Source organism: Chionomys nivalis, chromosome 10, assembly GCF_950005125.1.
Source record: "Chionomys nivalis chromosome 10, mChiNiv1.1, whole genome shotgun sequence".
Classification (NCBI taxonomy): domain Eukaryota; kingdom Metazoa; phylum Chordata; class Mammalia; order Rodentia; family Cricetidae; genus Chionomys; species Chionomys nivalis.
Genome location: NC_080095.1, coordinates 26,613,553 through 26,638,914, shown reverse-complemented (window position 1 = coordinate 26,638,914; position 25,362 = coordinate 26,613,553). Strand labels below are relative to the sequence as shown.

The window sequence follows — 25,362 nt, the reverse complement described above, 5'->3', positions numbered from 1 at the left end:
GCTTGGCTCCCTGGAGAAGGAGCACGGAGGTCAGAATAGAGTAGGGCTGGTTTTCTAGCTTGAGTCAATTTAAACAGTTTTGATCCAGTCTACCTAAAGGCCTTCCTGACAAACTTGTGCCCACTTAAGGATGCAGAGACAGCCAGTACCCCAATGTGTTTGCATGCAACCCTCTCCCTAGCAACACATGGCTTCTGCCACCATCCCTGGGTGGCCTCCAGGCACTTCAGTGGGGACAGAGCATTCATGAGGCTGCCCAGCCTCCAGAACCGCAAGGGCAGCTCAACTTCTGCTCTGGGGACCTGGGCTGAAGGGCAGCGGAGGGGAGGCTACATGGACAAGAGACAGGAGGGAAATGCCAGCTGCCAGCTGCCAGAGCCCTGTCGCACTGCAGGGAGGGACTTCTGCCAAAGGTCAGCATGGGTTGAGGAAAGAGCTCTGCAGCTACTGAGTGAGGTGCTATGTGGCCTTTCTCCATCGGTGACGGACAGGGCTAGGGTGACATTAAAGGTAACCTCTAATCCCCATGGCCTCTGCTCTTCACCCTCCCCCACCCAGCCCTGCTTGAATGCCAGCTGCCTCCTCCTTCTCTTGCTCTCCTCCAAGCTAACTGTAACAAATAGTCTAACTTGTAGGCAGCCCCTAGCCAGACCTGGTACAGTGTGTAAGGAAGGGGACTACTTCTGCCTTGGGCCAGGGAATGAGGGGGGCGGGGGTGTGGGGGTGTGCAGAGGTCTTGGCGTTTAGTATAAACCTTTGAAGTTCTTCTTACCCACAGTGCTGCAAACACCAGGAAGAAGGGCCTGGTGCCTCTCCTGAAGGACCCCCACTGCCTTACACGGGCTGGAGGCCTCTGCTCACCAGTGATATCTGAGGGTAGGAGGTTGCTCTCCCATGGGGCTCCTTTTCCAGGTCAAAAGCTTTACTTGAAGAAATGTGCCTTCTGGAGACTAGGCCTTCCAGCATCAAACTAACTCAGAAGCAAACAATCCTCTTGCTTTTGTCAGCCTGGGGCCAACCAGCTACAGAAACAGCTCTTCTCAGCTGCCGGGGCTCAGGGTTTCTGCTCGCCTCAGCAGGTGGCCTCCTATTCACATTTCCCAGTGACTGGGAGTCTCTATTCCCCGACTATTCTCTAGCCCTCTCTATCTCCCCTAACCCCCACCCCCTGTAGCCCTGGCACTAATGGATCTCTCCTGAGAGTTTCTATCCAATCCCCAAGCTCTGGAGTTCTCTGAGTCCCCTGAAGTCACGTGGATAAGTCCCCTTCTGTTTCTACCTGGCAGCCCTTAAGGACCTGAAGGGAATCTTCTGGAATAGCTTCTCCCCTTCCTCCCTCCCTCCCCTCTGGGCTTTCCAGGCTTGGTAAACGCCACCCTCTCTCCATATGACTGCTTTCTGCATCATGGAGTCCTCAAAGGATGCGGCCTCACTGTTGGCTCAGAGGGAGTCACCATAAGGCCTCAGGAAAACATGAAGATGGCTTTTCCTTTAAAAATAACTAGCGGAATCTTTTAAAGCAGCCTTCTTTCAGAATCGTCTGGAATACCCTAGCGTGTATCCTGCAGTTAGAGATGGGAGAGTGATGGGCTCCCAGGCAGCTGACACGGACAGTGGGGGCGCCAGAAGTCTGGAGTAAGCCCAAGGGCCTCTTCAGTGCAGGCCTCCAATTTCCTCTGGTCTGATTTATTTGAAAGGGGGTGCTCAGCACTAGTGGTAATATAGCTATAGGTGGTGGTGGCCTTTAGAGAACTGGGGATCACTGGGACAGTTTGGGGAGGGGTCACAGTCAACTGGCTAGCCACTTCCAAGGCCTGAGGTGCCCCAAAGCCTGTCCCTCCCACAGAAGGTATACGGGATGCAAATGGGGGGTGTGGAGAGTGGGGCACAGGAGCACCCTAGGGGCCAGCATCCTTATTGTATGGGTGGGGAGGATGGTGGCGGCCAGGCTTTCCTCAGGATTGCTGGGGGTGAGTCGTCTGAGATTCCCGTACAGAAGATGCACTAGTTGCTTATCACCTATGTACTTTTTTTTTTAAAGAGAAAAGCAGAAAAAGGAGATTTATTCAATGTGGTCTCATTGAGAAAAAGGAATAAAGAGATCCAATAACCCTCCACTCCCAGCCCTGGTCCATCTTCAGGTTCTGAAGGAAGGTCACTTCCACATTATGCACTGCATCCACTGCCATGGAAACGCTGTTGCTAGCAGCTTTACTGAACTACTTACAGTGACAAGAAAAAGTCAGTATGTATCTTGAGCAGATGCATTCCCCCCAACAGCTTTACTCCACGGTTGGATGAGTCTGTGGATATAGAGCCCATGAAGGTGGAGAGCTAGTTGTCGTATGCTGGGACCAGAGAAGTGAGCAGCAGGACGGACATTCTGTGTCTGGGTCCCCAGGGGGGTGCTGCCTACTCTGCTACAATCACAACTACTAGATCTTTCCTTAAGTGTGAACGGAGTACTGTGGGTATCTCAGCACCAGTGTGCCTGCACCATGTGGCTTTCTAGAGACTCAGGGGCACAGACTGTCACAGGGCCATATTTCCTGTCACCTGACACAGACATGGGCCTGGAGGGTGGACTTGTGGCTCTTGCCCTGGGCTGGTATCCTATGCAGAGCAGGGCTTCCCTTAAGCATGCCTGAGGGAAGGAAGCTACAGGGCGGCGCCCCAGGGGATAAGATACAACTCTCTTACCCACTTGCTAAAAGGATGAGAAACTTTGGGTCCATAACCACATAACTGTTGGGGGGGATGCTGGCACTCCAATGTTGTTCTGAGACAGAAGACCCCATATGTGCCCAATTCCTTCTGGTGGACACATCAAATCAAGGCTCTCGAGAGGATGAGGTCATTTCATTACCAGCCAAAGCCCAATCAGAAGGCAATGAGGCAGGGGAGCAGGGAGTCATGGTTAGAACGACGTCAGAAGCCGGCACTTTGCCTGGACGCACTGCTCTGGCCCCAGACACCTTGACTTGCCCCTCGGATTAAAGTACAGTGATTTTTGTTCATCGAGGAAGAGGGAGACAGCTTTTAGAGTGGAAAACACTGTATGTCTCTGCTCTCTCTGGGGTCCCAGGCAGTCTGCGGGCTGTCTCCTGGCCTGAGTCAGGGAGTACTCGGTGGCCCTGGCTTCTGAGCACCTGGTGCTTGGTGTTGCTGCAGGCAGGGACCCTGGGAGCCAAGCCAGGGGCTGTTGGGAATCCCAGCACCAGGGTAGTCCCTGCCAGCAGCAGTCTGAGACATGATGTTCACAAACTCAACCACAGCACACAAGCTCCGCCATCAGCGCCTCTGCAGCGCTGCCTGGCATCTGACCCAATTGAGGACTCATCAGGCCAGACGATCTTAATCAGCAAAGGACAGCAGTGAGCAGAGAGCCAGGGCCACTGATGGGCAGTGAAGGAAGTGACAAGGAAACCTTGGGTCCTTAGCAAGATGTGGGGACAGGCATCTGTCTCACTCTGAAATTGGAGGCAGTTCCTGGTAATGGTCCAAGCTGAGTTTCTAGCTTCCCCTCCCCCAACTGCTTTGCTGCAAAGGGATGAGCTCATAGGCTGGACCTGATTTGCTCTTGGGAGAGAAGTGCTTTGGTTCTGATGCTGTGGCGACTGCCATTCCCCAGTCAGTGCGTTCTATTCTGTTGGTGCTACCTGGCTGCCCTTACTGGTACTTTTCCACTGGCAATGGGCAGGAGACTCATGTTGACTTATTTATACATCTCCCTGGTTGACTTATTTATTTATTTTTATCTACCTTTGCCAACAACAAGCCAGGTAGAAAACAACAAGGCAGGACAGCCCTGAAGTCAAGAGCTTCCCCATGGCCCAAGTTATCCACACAGTGGAAAGTGTGGTGCTAATTACCTCCCAAGAGGGGCCTGCCTGGACCACAGGAGGCTTCTGTCCCTGCCTGTTTGGGAAGATGGTGTGCCAACCCAGGCGGTGTGCAAAGGCATGGCTGTCTGGGACCATGGTTTCCACAGTTGGTTTGAGCAGGTGCACATAAGATGCCCAGCTCCTTTAGCAGAGAGGTACATCCCCAGGGCCTTGGTTGGGGAGGGCAGGGGGCTTCCAATTATGGGTCTGTCATGGTCACAACAATTTACATGCAATCAACCAAAAAAGAAGTTGTCAGGAGGGTTTTGTAGAGTTACAGGGCCTGTGGAGTGGGAGTCGGAGAGACCCTGGCCCCTACTATGGTGGCCCAAGCCTGGAATCCCTTCCCAGTAATCTGTCAGATTTTTGTTGTAGGCCTCTTCTTCATCACATGACCATGAACCAGATAAGAAGCTTCAGGGAAGAATGACTTATTTTGGCTCAGGGATTGAGGGTATAGACTGTGTCAGGGAAGGCATGGCAGCAGGCAGGGGCTCTTGGCTGTGGAGGCAGAAGTGTGAGGCTGCTTGTGTACATCTTGATAGACTAGCAAACAGAGGGACTGAGCCATTGCTCCTAAGCCTGGTTCCCAGTGACCCATATCCATGAGTGAGGCCCTACTTTATCCCTAAGGTCTCACCTATCCTCCCACACCCCCAATAGTGCCATCAATTGAGAACCAAGTATTCAAACAAATGAGCCTATGGTAGTATAATATATCCAAACCGTAGTGTCAGCCTGCTCTCAGAGAGGTGGGGCAGGAGCCGTGCCTTTTGCTCTCTGTACTCAGTATGACCATCTTCCACCAAACACCGTGAGCAAAAGCCCAGCTCCAGCAAACTTAGTGAGATGCCTGGGCAGAAGGTAGGGCTGGGAGCAGCCCAGTGGGTGGGGCATTCCCCCTCCAACCTACTGTGTATTCTTCTACCGGCTGCCAACCTAGACTGAGCCTTATTTCTTTAAGAGTCTCACTTTCTCAGTCTAGAAGACAAAGGGCAGAGGATATGACTGGTTAGGCCTCTTATTTAAAATGTATTTTGGGAGCACTACCTATTTTGGGAGTACCTTTATATACTCAATGTGTATGCTGTCCCAGGACTTGAGAAGTAGTGGCTGATGTGGCCAGGAAGGCTTCACAAGGAAGAGGCTGGGCAAGAGAAAGGGGCTGAGTGCTGATCTTCAGCTGCGGACCTGAGAGCCCCAGGAAAGCCTGGGGCTGAGCTCTTCACACATGGCCAGGGGACAGGGGACAGGACAGGGGACACTTCCACTCCCCTTCTGCACACAGAGCAGCTACAGGTGAGGATGGTTAAGTGTAGCCCCAAGGGCTCCTGGGCTTTCTGACTCTCAGGAATAGGATAAGCAGGCCTGGGCTCACTGAGTGCCAGAATGTTCCAGGATTTACAGGAAACTTGGAAAGCTCAAAGTTAAGTACAAAGCAGAAGGCACCAGCTGCTGGACCAGGAACCGCAGGCTCTTGGAGGCAGAGGCCATGTTTGCTCACCCTTCCACCTGTGGGATTTACAGGGTCCAAACAATGCATGCTGTTAATCAGAAGCCATTCCAGCCCCAAAACATTTCTGGTATGATATATAGACACTCCATAGGTGACTATGGGATGGGTATCATGTGCTTGACCTGTCCATCACCTCTCTTGTCCAGTTTCTGTGCCAACTGTACTCTGGGTCCTGTGCAGCATGCTGTGGGGGTGGGGATGATGACAGTCCCTTCATTCAGGAAAGTCAGCGTCCAACCCTGAAGGTTGCATGGAGACTTCTCTGGGCCCCATCTGGACTTCGGAAGGAGGGCGCCAGCACAACAGGGCTGCCCAGATGACACAAAGCCTCAGCATCCCTGCAGCCTTTTCAATAGACAGGGAACCAAAGAGGAGAGCCTCCAGGTGCTGGCTCCATGGGATCATTTGATTCACTGGGATACAAACACGGGATGATTTACTACCTGCCAGGGTGGATGTGGTCACTTTGGCCAGTACCTTCCCCATCCCCGCCAGGGTCTGGCAGGAACAGTTTTTCCATTTTTAAACAGGAACAAACAGAAATGATAAGACATTTTCCAATGAAGGGGGGGTCTGAAAATGATTAGCCTTGGAAAAATTGTCCCCAAAATAACAAGACAACTCATAATCCTTTATCTGGATGGGAAAGAGGGATGGCCCTCACTGGCCAGAGCTAGGCTCCACCCAGCCGCTCCCCACCACACGCTGGCATTGCTGGTATACCACTGCAGGGAGAGCCGCAGTTCACCAAGGAAAGGAGAAATAGACTGTTTGGAAGCAGACTTTCCTTGTTTGTTTGAATAAACGTCTTTTCTAGTGCTCCCAACTCAGGCCCAGGATGGAGGAAGAGAGTGACCAGGCTGGGGACCTGGTGAGGACCTGGGGGACGATGGGGCTGTGCAGAGAGGGTTTCCATTGCAGAGCTCTGGAGAGAACAGAGAGCAGCAGGTATTTGCTTCCCCCACACACTGAGCTCTTCTCATTCCCCACTGCGGTGCAGAATAAATCAGCATCAAGATCAGAGGCATCTCCTCAAGAGTTCCCAGGCAGTGCTGAGAGCTGGCGTGGGAGGTGCTGCTCACCTGCTGGCAAGGGACCTGCTCATTTGTATGTGGTCCCCGCTTATGGAATGGGCCGTGGCCAACACCGAGCGTGCCCTACTTCTCAAAAGCTCAAAATGGGTCCCTGGGGGCTTGAACAATGACTTGGAGGGAGACTGAAAAATTAGAATAAATTAATGCATCCACTATCCCTCCCGTGGCTGTCCTGCTCACTGTGCCACGTACAGCCTAGAGATTCAGGAAAGGTAACGGCTCTTTTGTGTTCTAACTGGATGGTCATACCCAGAGGTGACCTGCTATGGGCACTGGCTTATCCAGGCCAACTGCTCTATAACCCGGTGCCAGGCAACTCTTGCTCTCTGACTGGACACGTTGCTAAAAGCAAGCCCCCTCTTTCCTAAAGAACATGGAAATGACAAGTCTACAGGGAGACCTATGCCTGTCCCCTCTGGGATCTGGGGGAATCTCTTCCTCTCCATGTGACTTTCATTGCTGCTGTGTCTGGAAGAAGGGCAGGAACTGTGGTGAGGCACTTGTGCTGGGCCAGGACCATGTCTATCCCTGAGGGCAGACAAGAGGCTGGCATGACTGCCTCTGTACGGCAAGTCCTGGTTGCACAGATCTCCAGGATGTCGGAGCTAGATTCTAGATGCTGTTTCTTCTGCTCCAAACTGTGTGCTCCCAGCCGTCAGTCTTTCTGGCCCGGGGCCAGGTAGTTCTGCAGTTCCTCCCTTGGCTTCCTGAAGCCAGCTCTACTCAGAGGACAGGTGTGCTGTCTGCTCTGCACCACGCATCTCCTGCACATGCTCCTTAGCTGGAGCCTTGCGTGCTCTTCTCTACCACAGTCACTGCTTCCCTCCTTCAGAACAATCCCCATCTGGCTCATGAGTGCAAGCGCTGTGCCAGCTAAAATGGCTCTCAAAGAAAAAGACCACAACGGTGGCACTTGCCATTTCCCACCGTTTAAGTACTCCCACCAAGACTGACTTCATGCCACCCACGTGAGCTTGCTGCAGTGGCCTGGAGTTAGAGGAGCAGGTTCTGTTTGTTGGGCCCAGTATGTACAGTCGGAGCCTCCTTATTGGCAGCACTGGGTAAGCGGGACCAGTCCCCTTCCAAATGCAGTTGAAACCACTGGTGTTTCTCCAGGTGACACTAGAGCCATCAGATGCCAATATTAGTTTCCAAGCCATGCTGCCCTCTTGAGGGTTGAGAGGAACAACACAAAAACCCAATTTTCTTCAGCACCGAGAATATAGAGGGGCACTGGATGCAGTTTGTCTAGCATGGAGCAGCTCCTGTAGGGGGCCCCAGGCTCTATGGTTATCTCCCCAGGAATGTATCACCCTGGAAACATGGCTGGCTTGCTCTTCTGTGCAGTTTCCAGCTGGTTGCCAGCAACATGACCTTCTGAGCCTGACTTCCCCATAGCTATTTCTTAGCAGAGGGCTGTGTCCCTGCTATGCTTGCTGGTGGGCAGCAGGCATCTGAGTGAGGGAGCCGTGACTGGAGGGGGTTGCTGCCAGCAGGAAGTTGGTGACTGTAGCTGGCTCTTCAATCAAAGGCAGAAGTGTATTTGCCACCTTTGTATACGACACGATCGGCAGGTAAAGAATTTAACACTTGTGGGAGTTCTAATTAGAGAGATAATTATAACTCGATTGACCTGCCTTGCTTTGAAAGGCCAGGAAACATGCATGTTGCCCTTAGGAAGGAGCCAATTTTGCTTCTAGTTTGTTCTGGGAGGTCTCTGCAGGGACCTTTCACTTGAGCTTTGGTTCCAGCCCTATGTTCCTGTCCAGATCTGGCAGCCTAGTACAGAAGATGAGAGAGAACCTGCGGGGTCCTGGAATCCTGCAGGGAGGGGGCCAAGTTTCTTATGAAGAAAGACACCGCATCCAGTGTCATTGGCTCCCCTATGCTAGGCCAGCAGCTTCTGCTGCATTTAGAAGGACACTGTCCAGAATTTCAATTATGGATCTTACCAAGAACCAATTCTTAGCCAGACAGGATCTCCGACCACTGTGCATGCACACACACACACACACGCACACGCACACGCACACACACACACACACACACACACACGTGCGCATGTGTGCACCATGCCCCGAGATTTCCCTCAGAAAATCACTGTTGTTACTAGCTTGGGGTCACTTACTTGTCCCTGGGGTACAGACACCTGACAGACATGAAAAGGGGACACTTATACTTCTAAGAATCCAGGGATAACATCCATTGTTATACACAGCTGTAGTCCTTCAGGCTCTCACGTGTGATCATACCTCACTTCCACCAAGGTGATCACCATCATCCCCATGGACAGAAAAAGAAACTGAAGCCCGGAGAAGTAAGGCAGCTTGCTCAGGGGCACCAGCTCCTTTGATGGAAGCCATGCTCTAATTTAAGCTGTTTGCTGTCTGAGCTCCTCCTTCTGCACATTGGGGCTGCCTGAATGCCTGCATAGACAGCAGAGAGGACTGCGGGCACAAGGACTTGGATCTGGGGAGCTATGCCCACATTACTTCTACAGGGACTGGCAGTAGAGTCTGCATAACTGATCAGAGCCTAAATGTCCTGAGTGTTATTTCTCCCTTGTCCCTTAAGTGTTGGCATTCCAAAATTGTGCCCTAGGCCTCTTTCCTGCTTCCTCTCTAGGATTTATGCCTTCAGCTACCACCTATTGCCTGCTGCCAACCCCAAGGTCACTGTTCCAGCCTAGCTATGTGTGACTTGCCAGGATTACAGGCAGCTCTTCCTGGAGCAGGTGCCTGATGCAGAGCACCCTCTAGTCCCCTCACCGAGTCGCACCAGACTTCCCTGCCCAACACTTCTCATCCTGAACTGCCCTTAGGGATTCTGAGTGTCCAAGTACCCTGCCCTCCACAGCTTTCAGAGTGTGGTCTCTCTATAACGCAAATAAAAGCACATCGGCTTGGCTGTTGAAATGTTATCCTGTACAATTTCAAAACTTCAGAAAGCAAAAAGGCTAATACAACGCACCAAGAGCCAAAGTTAACAGTTAAAACCTTTTCCTTAAGCACATGGGTCCTGAGGTTGACTCAGGCTCAGCACCCTCTGAGCCATCTCACTGGTGCTGTTGACTTCCCCTCTATTGGCTTAACTCATCTGTCTGGGAGAAGGGTGAGAATTTATTATAGATGACAGGCATTGTGACATTTCACTCCTAAACACTCTCTAAAAATTAAGGACCTTTTCTTGTAACACTTGAGCACATCAGACTCTCAGTTCAACAGTCCCCTCAGAAGCAATCAGTCAGGACTCCTGGTGCAGCCGTCACTCCGCAGCCACCTCGTTCCTGCCTGGTCACAGCTAAGAATAATAAGCTATGAAGCCGGGCGGTGGTGGCGCACGCCTTTAATCCCAGCACTCGGGAGGCAGAGGCAGGCGGATCTCTGTGAGTTCGAGACCAGCCTGGTCTACAAGAGCTAGTTCCAGGACAGGCTCCAAAACCACAGAGAAACCCTGTCTCGAAAAACCAAAAAAAAAAAAAAAAAAAGCTATGATGGATTCTAAGTCTTCTCATAGCACGCAGTGAGTTCAACTCATTGGTGAGGGTAAGGGCTGGAGGCACAACTCCCATCTGTCATTCTAGGAGACCTTCCCATGAGAGAGGCCTTCTCAGAAGCTTCGGGTCTACAAGTTTTACGTCTCCTTTGCAAGTCTAGAAAACGAGGGGATCTGACATGGTCCTGAGAGCGCCCGTGTCACTCAGTGGGGAGTTTAGAGTCAGCTCCAATGTTGGGAAAGGAAATACACACAAGATGGTTTGGGACCAGTGGTCCAGTAAGCCCCAAAGGGCACTTCCTCATGGTGGCAGCCAAACCCTCAATCTGTGTTCAAAGGCAGGCAGTGGACTGGGGAGGGCTGCAGACTGCGAACATTAGGACTGAGATCCAGGGCCTGGGATATGGATCCGAGCTGGCATCAGTTCATGAAGACACAGATCAACCCAGGCAAGGAACTCCACGTTTGGCCCAAGCCGGGAAGGCTTCCTGTGTGTGGCAGGAAGGCAAGGAGCCTCATTGGCACATTGTACAGGACAGCGAGGCAGAGGAGCCTCACTGGCACATTGTACAGGAACAGTGAGGCAGAGTCTCTAAGAATAAATGTCAAGGGTAGGATACATCAACTTTGAAAAAAAAAATAGGTCATAGTTAGTACTGAGACTGAACGTGGCTGTCAGTACCCGGTCACCTAAGACCCCAGAGCAAAGATGAGAAGTAAGCACAGCATTGAGAGTTCCCTTTGGCTGAAGTGAAGAAAGAATGGTACAAGGCACCACACAGTGTGCATTTCAGAGCCTGTCCTGCCCCAGGTTGTTTCTGTGTCTGTGTCTCTCCTTAGGGAGACCCGGCTCGTCTGATGCCACTTCTCTCTGGCCAGTACCGGGACAACTGTTGCCGGGTTGGCAGGCCTCTCTCCCAAATGCAAACTGCCTATGGAGGAAGTCCCTGGCCCCAAGGGATGCTTGGACTGGAGGGCCGGGGAGGGGCAGCAGGGCTATAGCCAGACAGAGGCCAAGTGATTAACAGCAGGGTCTCTATTCCCAGGGATATTCCTTTTGCTTCAAGGAGGACACAGATACCCAGTATCCAGAAACTGCTATAAACTAAAAATAATAGTAAGAATTTAATAATCTTGAAGACACAGCTGATGTCACAGAAAGGGCCATTTACCTGGCTCCCCCATCACTTCCCACTCTTGCTGCTCTACCCCTGTTCTGACCATGGCTCCGGATGCCCAATGGCATCTTGTGCTCGGATGGCTGCTTCTAGAGCTGCCACTGGCTCCCAAACCAGATTCGAAACCCTCCACCAGAGAGCCATTCACATAGCAACCCAAGGGCCCCAACGCTCTCCTCCAGAGGAGGTGGTCCTGCTCACAGCCATGGACTCGGAGAGATTACCAGACCTGTAACCAACACCTCAGGATGACTGTATTGCTCACCACTCATCCTGCACTGGACCTGTCCAGTAACCCTTGTGGGCATCCAGCTGCGCCGTCTATCACGAGAAGATGGGGATGAACCTGTTCAGTAGCACATGTGGGCACCCTAGCTGCGCCGTTTACCATGAGAATATGAACCTGCCCAGTAACCCATGTGGGCACTATGGCCGTGCCATCTACTATGAGAAGATGAACCTGTCTAGTAACACATGTGGGCACTATGGCCGCGCCATCTACCATGAGAAAATGAACCTGTCTAGTAACACATGTGGTCATCCAGCCACACCGTCTACCATGAGAAGATGAGCCTATCTAGTAACCCATGTGGGCATCCAGCCACGCCATCTACCACGAGAAGATGAACCTGTCTAGTAACCCATGTGGGCATCCAGCCGCACCGTCTACCATGAGAAGATGAACCTGTCTAGTAACCCATGTGGGCATCCAGCCGCACCATCTACCACGAGAAGATGAACCTGTCTAGTAACCCATGTGGGCATCCAGCCGCACCGTCTACCACGAGAAGATGAACCTGTTTAGTAACCCATGTGGGCATCCAGCCGCACCATCTACCACGAGAAGATGAACCTGTCTAGTAACCCATGTGGGCATCCAGCCGCACCGTCTACCACGAGAAGATGAACCTGTCTAGTAACCCATGTGGGCATCCAGCCGCGCCGTCTACCACGAGAAGATGGGGTTTACAAGTGATGCACAGTTCAGTTGCTCGGCATTTGCACAGCACACTCAAGGTCCAAGGTTCAACACTAAAAACATCCAGTCCAAAAAAATCCAACCCAACCCAACCCAACTCAAAGCCCTCAAGTAATAAGAATCAAAATAAGACAAAAGGTAGCAGAGCTGGGAGCTGGGGCCACTCCAATGCAATGCCATCGAGGCTGAATTCCTCCAGGATGAGACCAACACGTGTGCTCCCCTTTTGTCCTGGTTTGCTCTAATTTACAGTGTGTCCAGGGCAGATCACGGGGCTACTTTCCCTCTAGCAAACAAGAAAGTCTCCATTTCACTAAGTACTGTGAGAATGGGTATGCCATATAACCTTCCAAATTATACTGTGTAGAAAAAGTGAGATTTAGGGCTATGTAATACTTGTTGAAAAGGCCTTACATTGTCAGAGTGGCTAAAATGTCGTATGGTTCATCGAAAAGAATGAAGATCAACACAACGCAAAGACGGCCATCGCCTAGAATGTAGCACTCTCCCGCTCTGGGCCATGGGCTTACACCCAGCTATACCAAGTGCAGAGATTAAGCAGAGACGACTGCAGACCTATTAGGGACTCAGTACACGAACACACAGACACATAGCGGGGAGGCATCTAAATAGCTCACAGGCCTTTGGAGAAAAAGTTGCTCTCCCTAATTTTCAAAGGAGTTTTCTAATTCTGAAAGAAGACAAAGGGCAATTAATAGATGGAAGCACCTTCATAGCCGACCTCGGGGTGGCTTTGCTGTGTGGGTCATTCCTTCTAAGCATGGGAGAAAGATGATGCTGGGGAGAGACTGGCTTCTGGAGGAGGGAGAGACTGGCTTCTAGAGGAGGGGAGAGAGACTGGCTTCTGGAGGAGGAGGGGAGAGACTGGCTTCTGGAGGAGGAGGGGAGAGACTGGCTTCTGGAGGAGGAGGGGAGAGACTGGCTTCTGGAGGAGGAGAGACTGGCTTCTGGAGGGGAGAGACTGGCTTCTGGAGGAGGGAGAGACTGGCTTCTGGAGGAGGAGGGGAGAGACTGGCTTCTGGAGGAGGGAGAGACTGGCTTCTGGAGGAGGAGGGGAGAGACTGGCTTCTGGAGGAGGAGGGGAGAGACTGGCTTCTTGAGGTCCCTCGAGTTCTCTTCCAGAAGCACACCTGTGCCCGGGTCGGAGTCAGACCAATGGAAGGAGCAGACTCATCCCCCGGAGAAATGGAGGGTCAGAGGGTAATCCTGGGCTGATGGACCAGAGAGACCAAGGTGGGAGCGCAGGCTGCCAGGCCCTACAGTCCTAGCCTCTCTAACCATTCTCTCTGTCCACCAGGGACATGTTGGGGGACAGACTTTTGACTAATAAACCTTAAGACACAGCAACTTCCTCTAGCTCAGGGTACAGACACCTTCAAAGATGGAGCAAAACCAAGTTTCAGGATGCCCACGTCAGCTTCCTCACCAAGAGAAGCTTCCTCTTACCTTCTCCTCAGCCCTCTTTCCCAGGCCCCCAGCTACCACACCCTAATGGTGTTTTCATACAGTAAATAGGCCTGAAAGTTTGAAGGCAGTTTAAGAGAGCTCTGACATCAGGCCTCCGTTCAAAACTTGAGGAGAGATGCCATTATCTTTGTGCACAGTGTATGTGGACAGCTTTGTTTTGACAGAACACCTTAAACACTGTCCAAAGGGCTGAAGACACAGGTATAATGCACATCCCAGCAAACACTGTGTTGTACAGCCTGCCATCCACACAGGACAGCATCAAGTATTCCCAGCACCTTAGCCAGCTCCTGCCTCTTTTGGCCCTAACATGCTCCCTCTAGAGTTTATGCACTTGTTGCCAGCCCAGAGCCTATGCTTTAGAGAACAGGAGAGCCAGGGTTTCCTCAGAGACAGCCTGTGAACAAGCCCTTCAGCCTGAAGGCACCCTAATCCAACTAAGAGGGGTCTTTGTCTCACAGCCTATCTCCAGAAGACAACATGGTGTGCCACGCTCCAGACAGAAGCTAGTTATCCCACACGCCTCTGACAGAGCCCTGAAGTGTCAGTGACCTACAAGCAGCTGCAGGTAGCCGGGCTCACGAAGCGGTGGTCTCAGACTGTTATCACTACTTCTTCCTCTGCAGACCTTGGAAGTCTAGCAGTTTTCCTAATCTCATTTTCCTCTTTGAATGACAATGGCATCCTGTCTCTTTCTAGTCCCTGGCCACATCTTGGAGCTTCCACATTTACGGGTGGATCTCTTTATGCTTTCAGTTTGATGATCTCACCTCACCATCGCCTGACAGCCTAGCTCTGCCGAGTCTCATCTCTGAGGGCTGCTCACTCCTTTGGTGGGCGGCTGATCCTCCGTTTGCTGTCTTTGTCAGAGGTGAATGGTGGGGGCAGTGCTGGTGAGAACGGAGGGAAAAACTGATCAGGCAGTCTTAGGGTAGGGACCCTGAAAGTGGACAGTTCTAGGTCTTGGAGAAGCTGGAAATGGCCTGTTTCTTTCTACCTTGGCCAGAGGGAACTTGGGTCCCTGACCTGTTTTTTGCTTTTCTTCCTTTTTATACAACCTAAACGAATGCCCCTGCCTGGAAACTGTATGTGAGGGAGGAGCTGAGACTGAGAGGCACTGGACATCTCACTAGTGGACCGAGTGGACTGACCAGCTCACCTCCCCATGCCCCACCCTACCTTCTTCCATAGGCCCCCAGACTATGCAGCTCTATAGTATCCCACTTTCTAGGACTTACTCCTACCATAGGAAGCTCTGCCTTCTTTTCTTGAGTTCCCAACTCTACTCTTATGAAGCACCTTTCTGTCTGTGAATGGCACTGAGTTCCAGAGACAAAGGACCTGGAAGTCACGAGCCCTGATTTGTTTTGGTGGCTGTTGATTTGTCCAGGACTCTAGCACCTGTTCTGCTCATCTGAGATGAGAAAGGCTGTGGCTCTCAGACTCCATTTCCTCTGTCAGTGTCACCCCTGCTGGGCCCTGCTGCCATCCTCTGTGCTCTCCTCCTCCAGTTCCTGACCCTCCCCATCCTCTGGGTATCTCAGCTCCCCACCCCCTTACCACCCCCATGCTGTCTCCTCCCCCAGACCTCAGATGAGCCCCACTGCTCCTGTTTTATACCTTTTTCTCAACCTGTCAGGCTCAGCGGAGGCAGGCCCAAGCCTCCTGTTGACACTCACAGTCACGCTTGTTGCCCAGCAACACCTTCCCTTCCGGTCTTAATGACTTCCCTCCTCACAGCCCCCTGGCTGCCTTCCACCTTTGCTTCAGAAAGCCCTGGTCCTTCCTTACCTTTCCATCTTAAACGCTGCCCTCAAAAGCCCAAACTGACGTGATCAGAGGGCAGCCAGATGTCCCTATTTGTAGAGTCTGTTCCTGGTAATTGTGTCCTTGGATGCACCGGGTTTCTATGCCTGTCCTTGGCCTGCAAAGTCCTGCCCAGGCAGGCAGTCTTCTCTCTGAGGCCACCACGGGCCACCACTGTGCACCTTCTCTTTTCCCTTCACTTGAAACCCAGAGTGGCTGCTTTGGGAAAAGCTGACCCACGTGCCATTAATGCACTGCAGGTACCGGGAGCTCTATAGAGGGCTTTAAACATAGGCAGCAAACAAACGCAAATTTATACATTTATGCAGACTAACACTGAAATATTCCTTTAGGTTTTCTGGGAAAAGTCGGATCCCTCTGAGAATTTCTCTACGGCTTTGCAATTCCTTGTCTCTTGAACTTATTGTTTGCTTAATATCTGCCCACACTCAGCCCCTGCCTCCTGGTCTGGGCTAATTACTACCAGACAACACCTTTGTCTTTTTCCTTCCTTTACACCGTATGTGCAGTGAAACCAGAGGTGAAGGAGATTATCCATTTTCCTTGGGTCTACTTTGCATTTCTCTCGTCTGACTTTCCACTTACTTTCAACAATACGATGCGGCTTGTCTTTGCTAACAATGCAAACACGCTTGCATTCTGCATCATGGGGCCACGTGCCACTCAGCCCTAGAAGTTAGGGAGGCACTCTTCTCAGTGCAAGCCCAGGCTCCTGTCTGTGCCCTGCAGCTCTCTGCGGCCTCTATCAGCTGCCAGTTTCCACCTGTGCCAGACAACATGGGTTCCTGCCTTCCAGACAACTCCTGGAGACCACCCCTCCAGCTGCTTGGCTCTTCTTTCTGAGCACTGGGGCTGGCATGGACAAACTTCCTGTCCTTGGGCTTTCTCTGTGCCCACGGTCTATCTCCCATGGTTCCTTATCCTGAGGCCTTCTCAGTTGGTCTTATGATGGTTTCCACCAGCTACTCCTAACCCTCCTGGGCTCTTATGTGGCACAGTGTGGTGTAGCCCGGCCTCACGGCTGCTCTCACTCTCTTCTGGGTTCCAGGAAACTCAGTGCTCATCATCGTTGCTGCCCCATAAACTTGGACCCCCATCTTCTCCCCAGACTTCTGCTCTCTGCTTTCAAGGAGTTACGGGGCTCAGAGACGACTAGCCTGGTTCCTGTGAGGCAGCAGATCTCCGTGAGCCAATAAAAGGGTTTGGCTCTCTCGTGTGCTTAGTTTTTCTTTTTAAAATTTGCTTGTTTGTTTGTTTTTTGAGACAGGGTTTCTCTGTATCTTTGGAGCCTGTCCTGGAACTCGCTCTTGTAGACCAGGCTGGCCTCGAACTCACAGAGATCTGCCTGCCTCTGCCTCCCGAGTGCTGGAATTAAAGGAGTGTGCCACCACCACCTGGCCCTGTGCCTAGTCTTTAAGAGCAACTCCTGCTAATGTTCTCCCTAGTCATGTAGATGAAGAAACTACTGAGGTACGAGGAGTGGAGTATCTGCCTCAAAGTCCCACGGATAATGAGTAACAGCACTGGGGCTCTAGCCCAGGCCTGTCCGGAACCTTAGCCCTGGCCTTGCAATAACCTCCGAGCACCATCTTGATCTCCGAGACATGGAAAAGTGGCTTTGCTTTAAGTAGCTGGGCAAGGTCTTGATGTCTCAGGGCTGCAGAGCCTGTGGATTCCAGGGACTCTCGGCAGGCACTAGAGGACCTAGCACGCCAGAAGGGAGACCTGCCCTCGGCTGTGACAGGGGGCTGGAGGAGCCCAGGCGAGGAGCCCTGTGTATGAGATCACCAGGAAGGAGTCCCTGAGCACATGCACTCTGCAAAGCTGCAGAGCAGGAGGAGCAGAACTGCCCCAAGTCTGCAAACCTCTGCTCTCAGCCTGCCTTTAGTCTAGGCGGTTTCCGAAGACACCAGGATTCACAGAAAAGGGCCCTGACCACCCAGGTGGATAGTATCTCCAGGCCTGGTGAGGCTCAGAGGCCTGTCTCACTTCTGGGACACCTGGCTGGCCCTTCAGAAAGGGAAACACTGGTCAGGAGCTGGGGGCTTGAAAAGTTCTAAGGGGAAAACAGAAACCCCTCCTGGAGTGACTTTCCTACTGATCTGTTGTCTCAAGTGTTCCCCTTGGGGATGAACAAGAAACACTTCTCTGAATAATTCATAGGCCCTGAGTTAGAAAGAAACACGCTACTTCTTTTTTTTAATAAGGACTGGGCACTTTGTATTTAATCCTTCTGCAACATCTTAACCAAAGCTGGAAGACCTGAAAAGCTCTTAATACACCCCTCTTTTAACAGTGAGACAAAAAAAATAAAAGACAGGTAATATCTTTAATCATACAGACAAATGTTTGGATAATATGTGAAATTATTTATAAAGTTGCATTGAGTTACAGATTGCTCATAAAAAGAATCTGAAAAAAAGTGAGTGACTGTAATCATTACAAGGCTGGATTTATTTTTGAAACCGAAAATGACTGCCTCTTGTTTCCTATTTAATGAACACCTACTAGGCACCAGGAACTCTGCTGAGCTATTGAGTCGTTTTGTTTAGTTCTCGCACAAGCCACCAGGGTAAACAGCAGCCCCAAATCACAGAAATGCCAAGGTTTTTGGAGACTGAATAACAAATCCAGGTTCAGGTTCAGAACTACCCTCAGGCGCAAGTTCCCTCATAAAAAGCATTTTCAATTCGTCAACATTGTCCTAACAAAGCCAGCAGTTCTAGCTCAGTCCTCTACACTGCTCAGCACTGGTAAACAACGGAGAGACCACAGAGACGGCTTTGGTATCCTTCGGAGCACATTTTACTGATTAATTGCAAAACTACACCCTCTCAGTTCTAGACACATAGCCAGCCTAACACAACTTCTTGCAAAAAGGACATGGAGGCACAGAGAGCTTCTGGACCCTTCTTAGGCTTAAAGAGAGTGAGAGGCACCACTAGGACTGGATCTGTGTCCCAGGATTCTGTGTCCCATGCCCCACCTCACACATGCTGTCTGATGATAGCCATGAGCTCCCTAGAGCCACAGATGTGAAAGACACCAACCTCACCTTTCCTGCAAAGCAGTCCTCTTTCCTGTGGACTATTAAATGAGAGAGGCCCTCTGCTAAGAACCAAATGATCTCAGAACTTGAGCTTGGCATACTGGTCCAGAGGAGGCCCCGTGGCTTTCCACCAGCTTAGAACATCGCACAGAGCCTTGTGTTCAGTCAGAATCCCACAGAAAGGAGACACAGATGGGATGTTTGGTTGGGGAGGACATCCCATACACATCCCTGATGGCCACAACCTTGTGGAATGATACCAAGATGGCAAGGGGCCTACTCTAAGGCCTCTCAAAGATGGCCTATCCCCAGGGGTGGAGGGTAGCAGGGCAATGTGCTCCTCTTCTGTCTTGGGTAACCGGAGGAAGGGCAAATGGATTTCTGAAATTGCCACAGGTACACACAGGTGGCACGGGGCCAAACATCTCCCCTCTATAAAATGGGCTGCACCCCACTGGCCAGTGTCCTAGAGATAAGCTGGATTCTCCAGCTCCCTCAGAGTAAGAGGACTCTGAAATCTCTAGTATGGACACTCCCTTGAGGCAGCTGCTGCCAGCAGTGTAGAGGCCCAGATGGCAATGATGGTGACCAACACTGAGATTGTCCTTATCAAACTTAAGAGTCACGGGGTGATCTGGATTGCTGACCTGATTGCCCCACTGCACCTAGTATGACCTTAGTAGGACAGTTGAGGCTGGGTACCATCGTCTCCAAAGGTAACACAGGATCTGACTGCGTTGTGCCATGTGATGGTTCAACAGGCTAACTGTATTCTGATGCACATGGGGATTGAGCCCCAATCCAGGAAATGGAAGTCCTGGCCTTGGTCTCAGACTCACCAGTCGCTGCATGCTCTTCACATGGGTGGGGCTGATGGATAAGGCTTCTTCATACCACCGCCGGGCCTCATCGAAGTTTCCTCGAAGCTCCGCAACCTGGCCCCGCATGTATAGCACATTGTGGGACATTGGGAAGAGGTTGGCAGCTTCTTGGGTACAGGCTGTGGCTTCAGCAGGCTTTCCAATGCCAATGTAGACTTCAGCTGTGGGCGAAGAGCAGACAACAGATGCTGTCCCAAATCACTGCCCTCAGAGACCCTGTGGCAGCTGGTATTCTGCTTGGGGACTTTTACATTCCAGGAGTCTGGCAGGGCCCAGAACCAGCTGCCCCCTACCCCACTGGACATGGCTACAGGCCAACAGTCTTTTGTGCCCAGGTCACTTGTGCTTTGGTCCTTGAAGGGCATACATATGCCACTACCAAACCAATGGCAGTGAGGTCCTCCTGGGCTCTGCACCAACCTCTAAGGACAGTCGTCCCAGGGCCCTTCAGCATAAGGCAGAAGCTGCCCTTGGCTCTGCTCATCACAGAGAAAGGGCAGAAATGAATGCAAGGACAAGTGGACCAGAGGCACACAGCTCCACACAGAGAAGTGGCTCTGCCCCGCGGAGCTTGCTCTTCTGAGGCTAAAAGCATGACAAAGGGCCTTCTGGGGGCTTGGTACATGCGGAAGGGGTATTCTTTATGAAACTCAAAGAAGTCTATTAGAGACATCTGTGAGAGCTGAACTTGGATTCGGAGCTGGCAGATAGCTATCTTTCAAGTCACCTGTGAGTGGCAGGCAGCCTTGAGAGTACAGCACTGGCTATTCCCTGTCTCTTGGGACAAGTCAACAGGCAGACAGAGTTGGCTATAGACTCTATGATCCCTCCAAACTTTATTTTATCCCAAACTCCCTGGAGAAGGATACCATAGAGGGCAGGGATGAGCTAGCCTGGGGTGCAAAGGTGCTGAGAGCATGCCTGTGTGTTCTCCGGAACTTTCTCTTTCATTCAGAATTCAAGTGGGTTTCCTGTCACCCTTCCAAGCCATCAGGGCCCAGGAGCCCCCATCATGCTCAGACCTCATTTTGCCAGTGTTTTGCTCTGTCTGGGGAGGGGCCGGCAGGGAGTGGAGGTAGAAATTTTGTTGTAGTATTGCCTCACCCTGAATATTTCTGAGACAGACCCCAATGATGGGTCTGCAGTCCCCAAGCTGAGCGTAGCCCAGGCCCTGCCCTCATGGATAGCCTAGCCACTGTCTTTGCCAGGTTCTTAGCCACACAGCTTCCATTTGTCTCTGAGCCTCTGCCTGCTGTGCCAGTCTGCCAAGAGTGATTCCTTTCCCAGGGTTCAGTGTGCGGGTGAGGCACACTCTTCACCGCACCGTGAGACACTTCACCCTTTCAGGCCACGACCCAGCTCCTCTGACTCAGGAGCTTTCCCAAATGGAGTCACTCCTTTGGAGACCTTGACTCATCAGTGTGAGGAGCCAGAAGGCTGCAAGGCAGAGCCTCTTCTCTTCCTGCCACCACACGACGAAGTTATGTTCTTGTCACTCGCCCACTTAGAGCCCTGGGCTGGGTCTGAGCCTCCCACCCAACTCTCTCACTGTCTAAGAAATTTGTACCTCCACACAACTCCCATCTTTGGGATGCTGAAGGTCTTTATTGGGTTATCCGAATTGTCATTAGCATCTGTGCCCGCCATTTTGTACACCCTGGTCTTCTCATCCCACATGCCTCTCCAGCTCCCCTGTGCTGACTGTAGGGATTCTTATCACAAGGCAGCTGCAGTCTCTCTGCCTCTCTTCCCATCATCCCATCTGCATGCTGGTAGATAATCTGCAGTCCAACACTCCACTAACACCGACCAGCAGCCCCCTCCCTGCAGGTCCACTGGATAATTTGTCTTTATTGTGCCACACAGCCTCCTTCAGAAGAGTTCTTCCTGGCCTGGGGAACTGATTCAGTGGGTCAACTTACTGCACAAGCATGACCCCAGTTCAGATCCTTAGGGCCCATGTAAAAAGCCAGGTATGGCTGTGCACGTCCAAGCCATGTGGGGCGGATTAGAGATAAGGCCGCTGGGACTTACTAGCTTGCCAGCCTAACAGAAAATGTGGATTTTAGGTTCGGTGAGGCTGTATCAAGAAAGCAGGGTAGATAGCTGCAGGAAAGACACCCAGAAGCCTCCTCTGGTCTTCACTCACCAGCACACACATGCATATACATAGCACACACAGGCACAGCCCTCCCGCACACACAGATGCACACACACTTGGATTGCACTAGTGATTAGTGTTTGCTGCATGTTGAGCATGTCCCTGTGTGATCTAGTTGGACTGTTCCAACTTCTTCATCTGTTCAATGGGATGAAAAATAATTTGCCTGTGTCCTCCCATGAGCAAGAGGCAGGAGTCAGAATCATGTGTGCAGGGATCAAACATGTAAACATGCTCTCATGGAGCGACATGCCCAGTCCTTCCCTTCCTTTGGTTTTAGGGTCTCACTAAATCAGCAGGTTGATTGTGACAGACCTGAATTTGCTTTGTCAATAATTTTGTTTCAGCCACGAGATAAATAACAATCCTATACTCTGAGCTTCCCTCTTGGCTCCCACCCTTGCTGTCTTCTGTCCACTCCACACTTACTTGGAGGGAGCTTTTAGAACCCCATTCAGATCTTCGAGCTCTTCAGGGCTCACAGGCTGGAGTTCGAAGATCTAATGTGGCTACTGGGAACAGCCTAATGTGCATGACCCGACCCTGGCCACAGGCCTCGCTGCCTCCCTGTGGGTCCCATAACTGCATTTTCTTTAAGTTTCATGTCAAAGCTTTTGGCTCTCAAAGTGTCTCTCAGAGCCTGTGCTGTGGCAGCACTCTTGGGCTGTGCCACGCAGGGTGGTGCTGCACCTCTCTCCATTGTTCCTGACCAGTGCTAACCAAACTTCTGGTCTGCTCGAATGTACTCTATTGCTTCCTGCTTCTGGCTTCGGCAAGACCTCTTGTTCCCAGGGGTCACAGGAGCTGCATTGTTTGTTCTCGGCACTTGGCACATGGAAGCCGCTGGCTTCTGTAGCTGCTGCTCTGCATCTGCAGGCCCTTCCTAGGCAGAGACTGAGTGTCTGTCTCCATGACCACTGCACTGCAGAGCCTGGCACAAAACCAGACACTGACAGCATTGCATGGAACCACTGAAGGTCTGAGCAGGGCTGTGGGCTGCACACTTGGTTCTGAATTTAGGCCTCCCAACATGTGAGCCTTGCAACCTGAGACGAGCGACCTGGCAACTCTGCCTCAGTTATGACAGGGACGAGACAAGTCACAACACAGGGCTCTTGGCACAGTATCCGAGCTATATTTTGTGCTTCCTAAGTGCCAGTTATACGGAAGGTAAAGACTATTAACCCAAATCCCCACAGATGGAGAAGAGGCTGATGGGGCAGGGCTGATCCCCAGAGCTCTGTGTCCAAGACACCTTTGTGTAATGGCCCATTTACCACGTGTCTAAGATATCTTCATTTCCTCATGGTGGACGAACCACAGTCGCCTCTAGATTCTGCTGATGCAACCTCACGGTGGCTGAGAGAAGCTGAGGAGGGGAAGGGGTCAGGCTAAGGAAATTATGACAGTATCGCAGCTTCAAATTCCCAGCAGAAATCAGAAAATCTGATCTTGCACATCTAAGAATAGCTGCTGGTTTCGGCTGTGAGAGGTGCCAAAGTAAAAGCTATAATTATTAGTGAGTAACAAGCAGAAATTAACCACCTACCGCAGAGGCATTTTTAGCTGCCATCCCACTGTGGGTACCCAGAAGCTGCCTGGCTTGGAAGGGGTCTGGCTGGGCTCTGAATTCCTGGAGCTGTCTGACTCTCCACGGACAGTGAGGCCTGCTGAGTTTGGGAGAGAAGGGCTCACTCAGCTCCAGCGGGTCTGTGCTAAGGGGCCACCCTGCAGTGCCACCACTGTAATCTAGCTCTCCTGGCTTCTGCCCTGCTCACAGCTCTCTAGTGGGGCTCCCCTGCTGCAAGGTCCCTTCTCTGTGGGAGACTGGGTACTAATGATGTCATAAGATTCTTGGCACTTTCAGGAAAAAAGCAAAAGCTAGGAAGCTGCTTTCTAAGTATCATGGGGAGCTCACAGGCTGCAAGCAAAGATGATTAAGTGTAATCCCCGGGGGTGGGGGCAAATGCAAAGAAAACAGAAGGACTTGGGAGATGGCTCAAATGGCCAAGTGTTTGTCTTGTAAGCCTGAGTACCAGAGTTTAATCCTCAGAACTCACATGAAAAAGCCAAACATGATTGCATGCTGGTAGCATCACTGGGCGGCAGAGAAAGGGGGGTTTCTGGAATTTCTTGGTCAGTTAGCCTAACTCAGGCTTGTGAGGGACCCTGCCTACAAACAAACAAACAAACAAACAAACAAACAAACAAACAAACATAAAGGTAGATACTATATGTGGAATGATGGCCATGGTTGTCCTCTAGTTTCTATGTGCATGCACACATGTGCATCATTGCCCACACACACACACACACACACACACACACGGGACACAAGTGAATTTCCTCAACACAGAATAAGTGGTTTATGAGTGAAAAGGAGATGCTTGATATCTAAGAAGATAAGTGGGCAAAAGCCATAAGCAGCCAATGAAAACACCACCTTTCATGTATCCAATTGGCAAAGATTCAGGATTTTGAAAATGCATGGTATTGGCAAGGAGATAAGAAAATACAGTCACATGCTGTTGATTGGAATAGAAATTGGTCCTGCTCTGTGGGAGTACTACATTTATCCAAATTAAAGAGTGTACACCATTTGACCTATCAGATCCACTCTTTGGAGCTGGCCTTAGAGACACAGAACAACACATATCAGAATACTGAAATGCTGTCTGCAATGGCAAAGTATGAGAAACGATGACGACGCTAATCCAGTGTCCTGCTGACAACATGATGCTCCTCCCTACCATGGAACTATAGCAAGCAGTGGTAAGAAGTGTAAGTCAGCACTACATGGGCTGACACACAATGACCTCCTAGACATCGGAAGAGGACATGGGGAGAGGGCAACAGGGACAAAGCAGGTCCCAGAACCAGCACCAGTGTCTGTAGCAGGTGACACACGCACAGGGACAAGAGGAGCCTTCCCACTTTACATCTTTCCCACCTGTTCAGTGCGCACTATGTTAAGTGTGTTGCCTGAAATTACTTAGATTCATGTCATTGGTCGAAACAACCAAAGAACACGCATGCACAGCCCAGGCTGTGTTGGAAGTTTGCAGTCCTGCAGTCAGGGCTTTCAAGACGAATGAGGAGGTGGTGAGGGGATGGAGCGCCTACCGCCCAGGAAGAGAAGGGCCCTCTATAATCAAGCATCCCTCACTGCACGCTCCAGCTGCCTGTTCCTGGGCTCTTATGTCATGCTCACAGTTTCTTGCTGTCAGAAATACGGCCCAGAAACCCCGATACGCATGGCTAAAACCTGACACTGTCTCAGAGAAACCTTGCTCTCCCGAGAGACTCAAACTCAGGCAACCTCCACCACAGGCTCCCGTCACAAGGTCCCACCAGGGAAACTGGACAGCTAAGTAAAGGCCCATCAACACCACAGAAACATCACAGCTTCGGGAGGCAGGCCCTGCTTGGTTCTCTAAACCCTGCAGACTGTATGGGATCTACAGCTGTTAGGCTTGATGGACACAAAACCCTGATGTCACCTGGTCTCCAGAAACTGTCAGAGGGAGGCGATTCATCTTACTTCTCGGAGCAGTCAAGCACAAGGCACACAGGTGAACCCCACAGTTCAGGGGCCGCCCATTTCCTTCTACTGCCACTCCTTTAAGGGGTGTGCAAACACGGAAAGAGCTGGCAGTGCACAAATGCCCTCATCCACCCACATGACACACTATGCTCACTGTATGTACACACGCACATCTGCCCAGAGGCTGGGAGGCAAGATTAGCATCTGTTTCCATAGTTCCATCCCAGTAACCTGCAAAATGCTAAAGTCACACCCATTAGCTAGTA

General features: G+C 51.3%; 1 protein-coding gene across 8 annotated transcripts in view; it reads right to left on the bottom strand.

Moving 5' to 3' along the window:
* The window catches only part of Ttc7b (tetratricopeptide repeat domain 7B), a 215,232-nt gene that overhangs the window by 7,714 nt on the left and 182,156 nt on the right, over window positions 1-25,362 (bottom strand). For all 8 annotated transcript variants that reach the window (XM_057782135.1, XM_057782137.1, XM_057782136.1 and 5 more), the window contains one exon: window positions 19,350-19,552. In XM_057782135.1, the coding sequence (XP_057638118.1) occupies window positions 19,350-19,552 (203 nt within the window). The remainder of the gene's footprint in view (window positions 1-19,349; window positions 19,553-25,362) is intronic.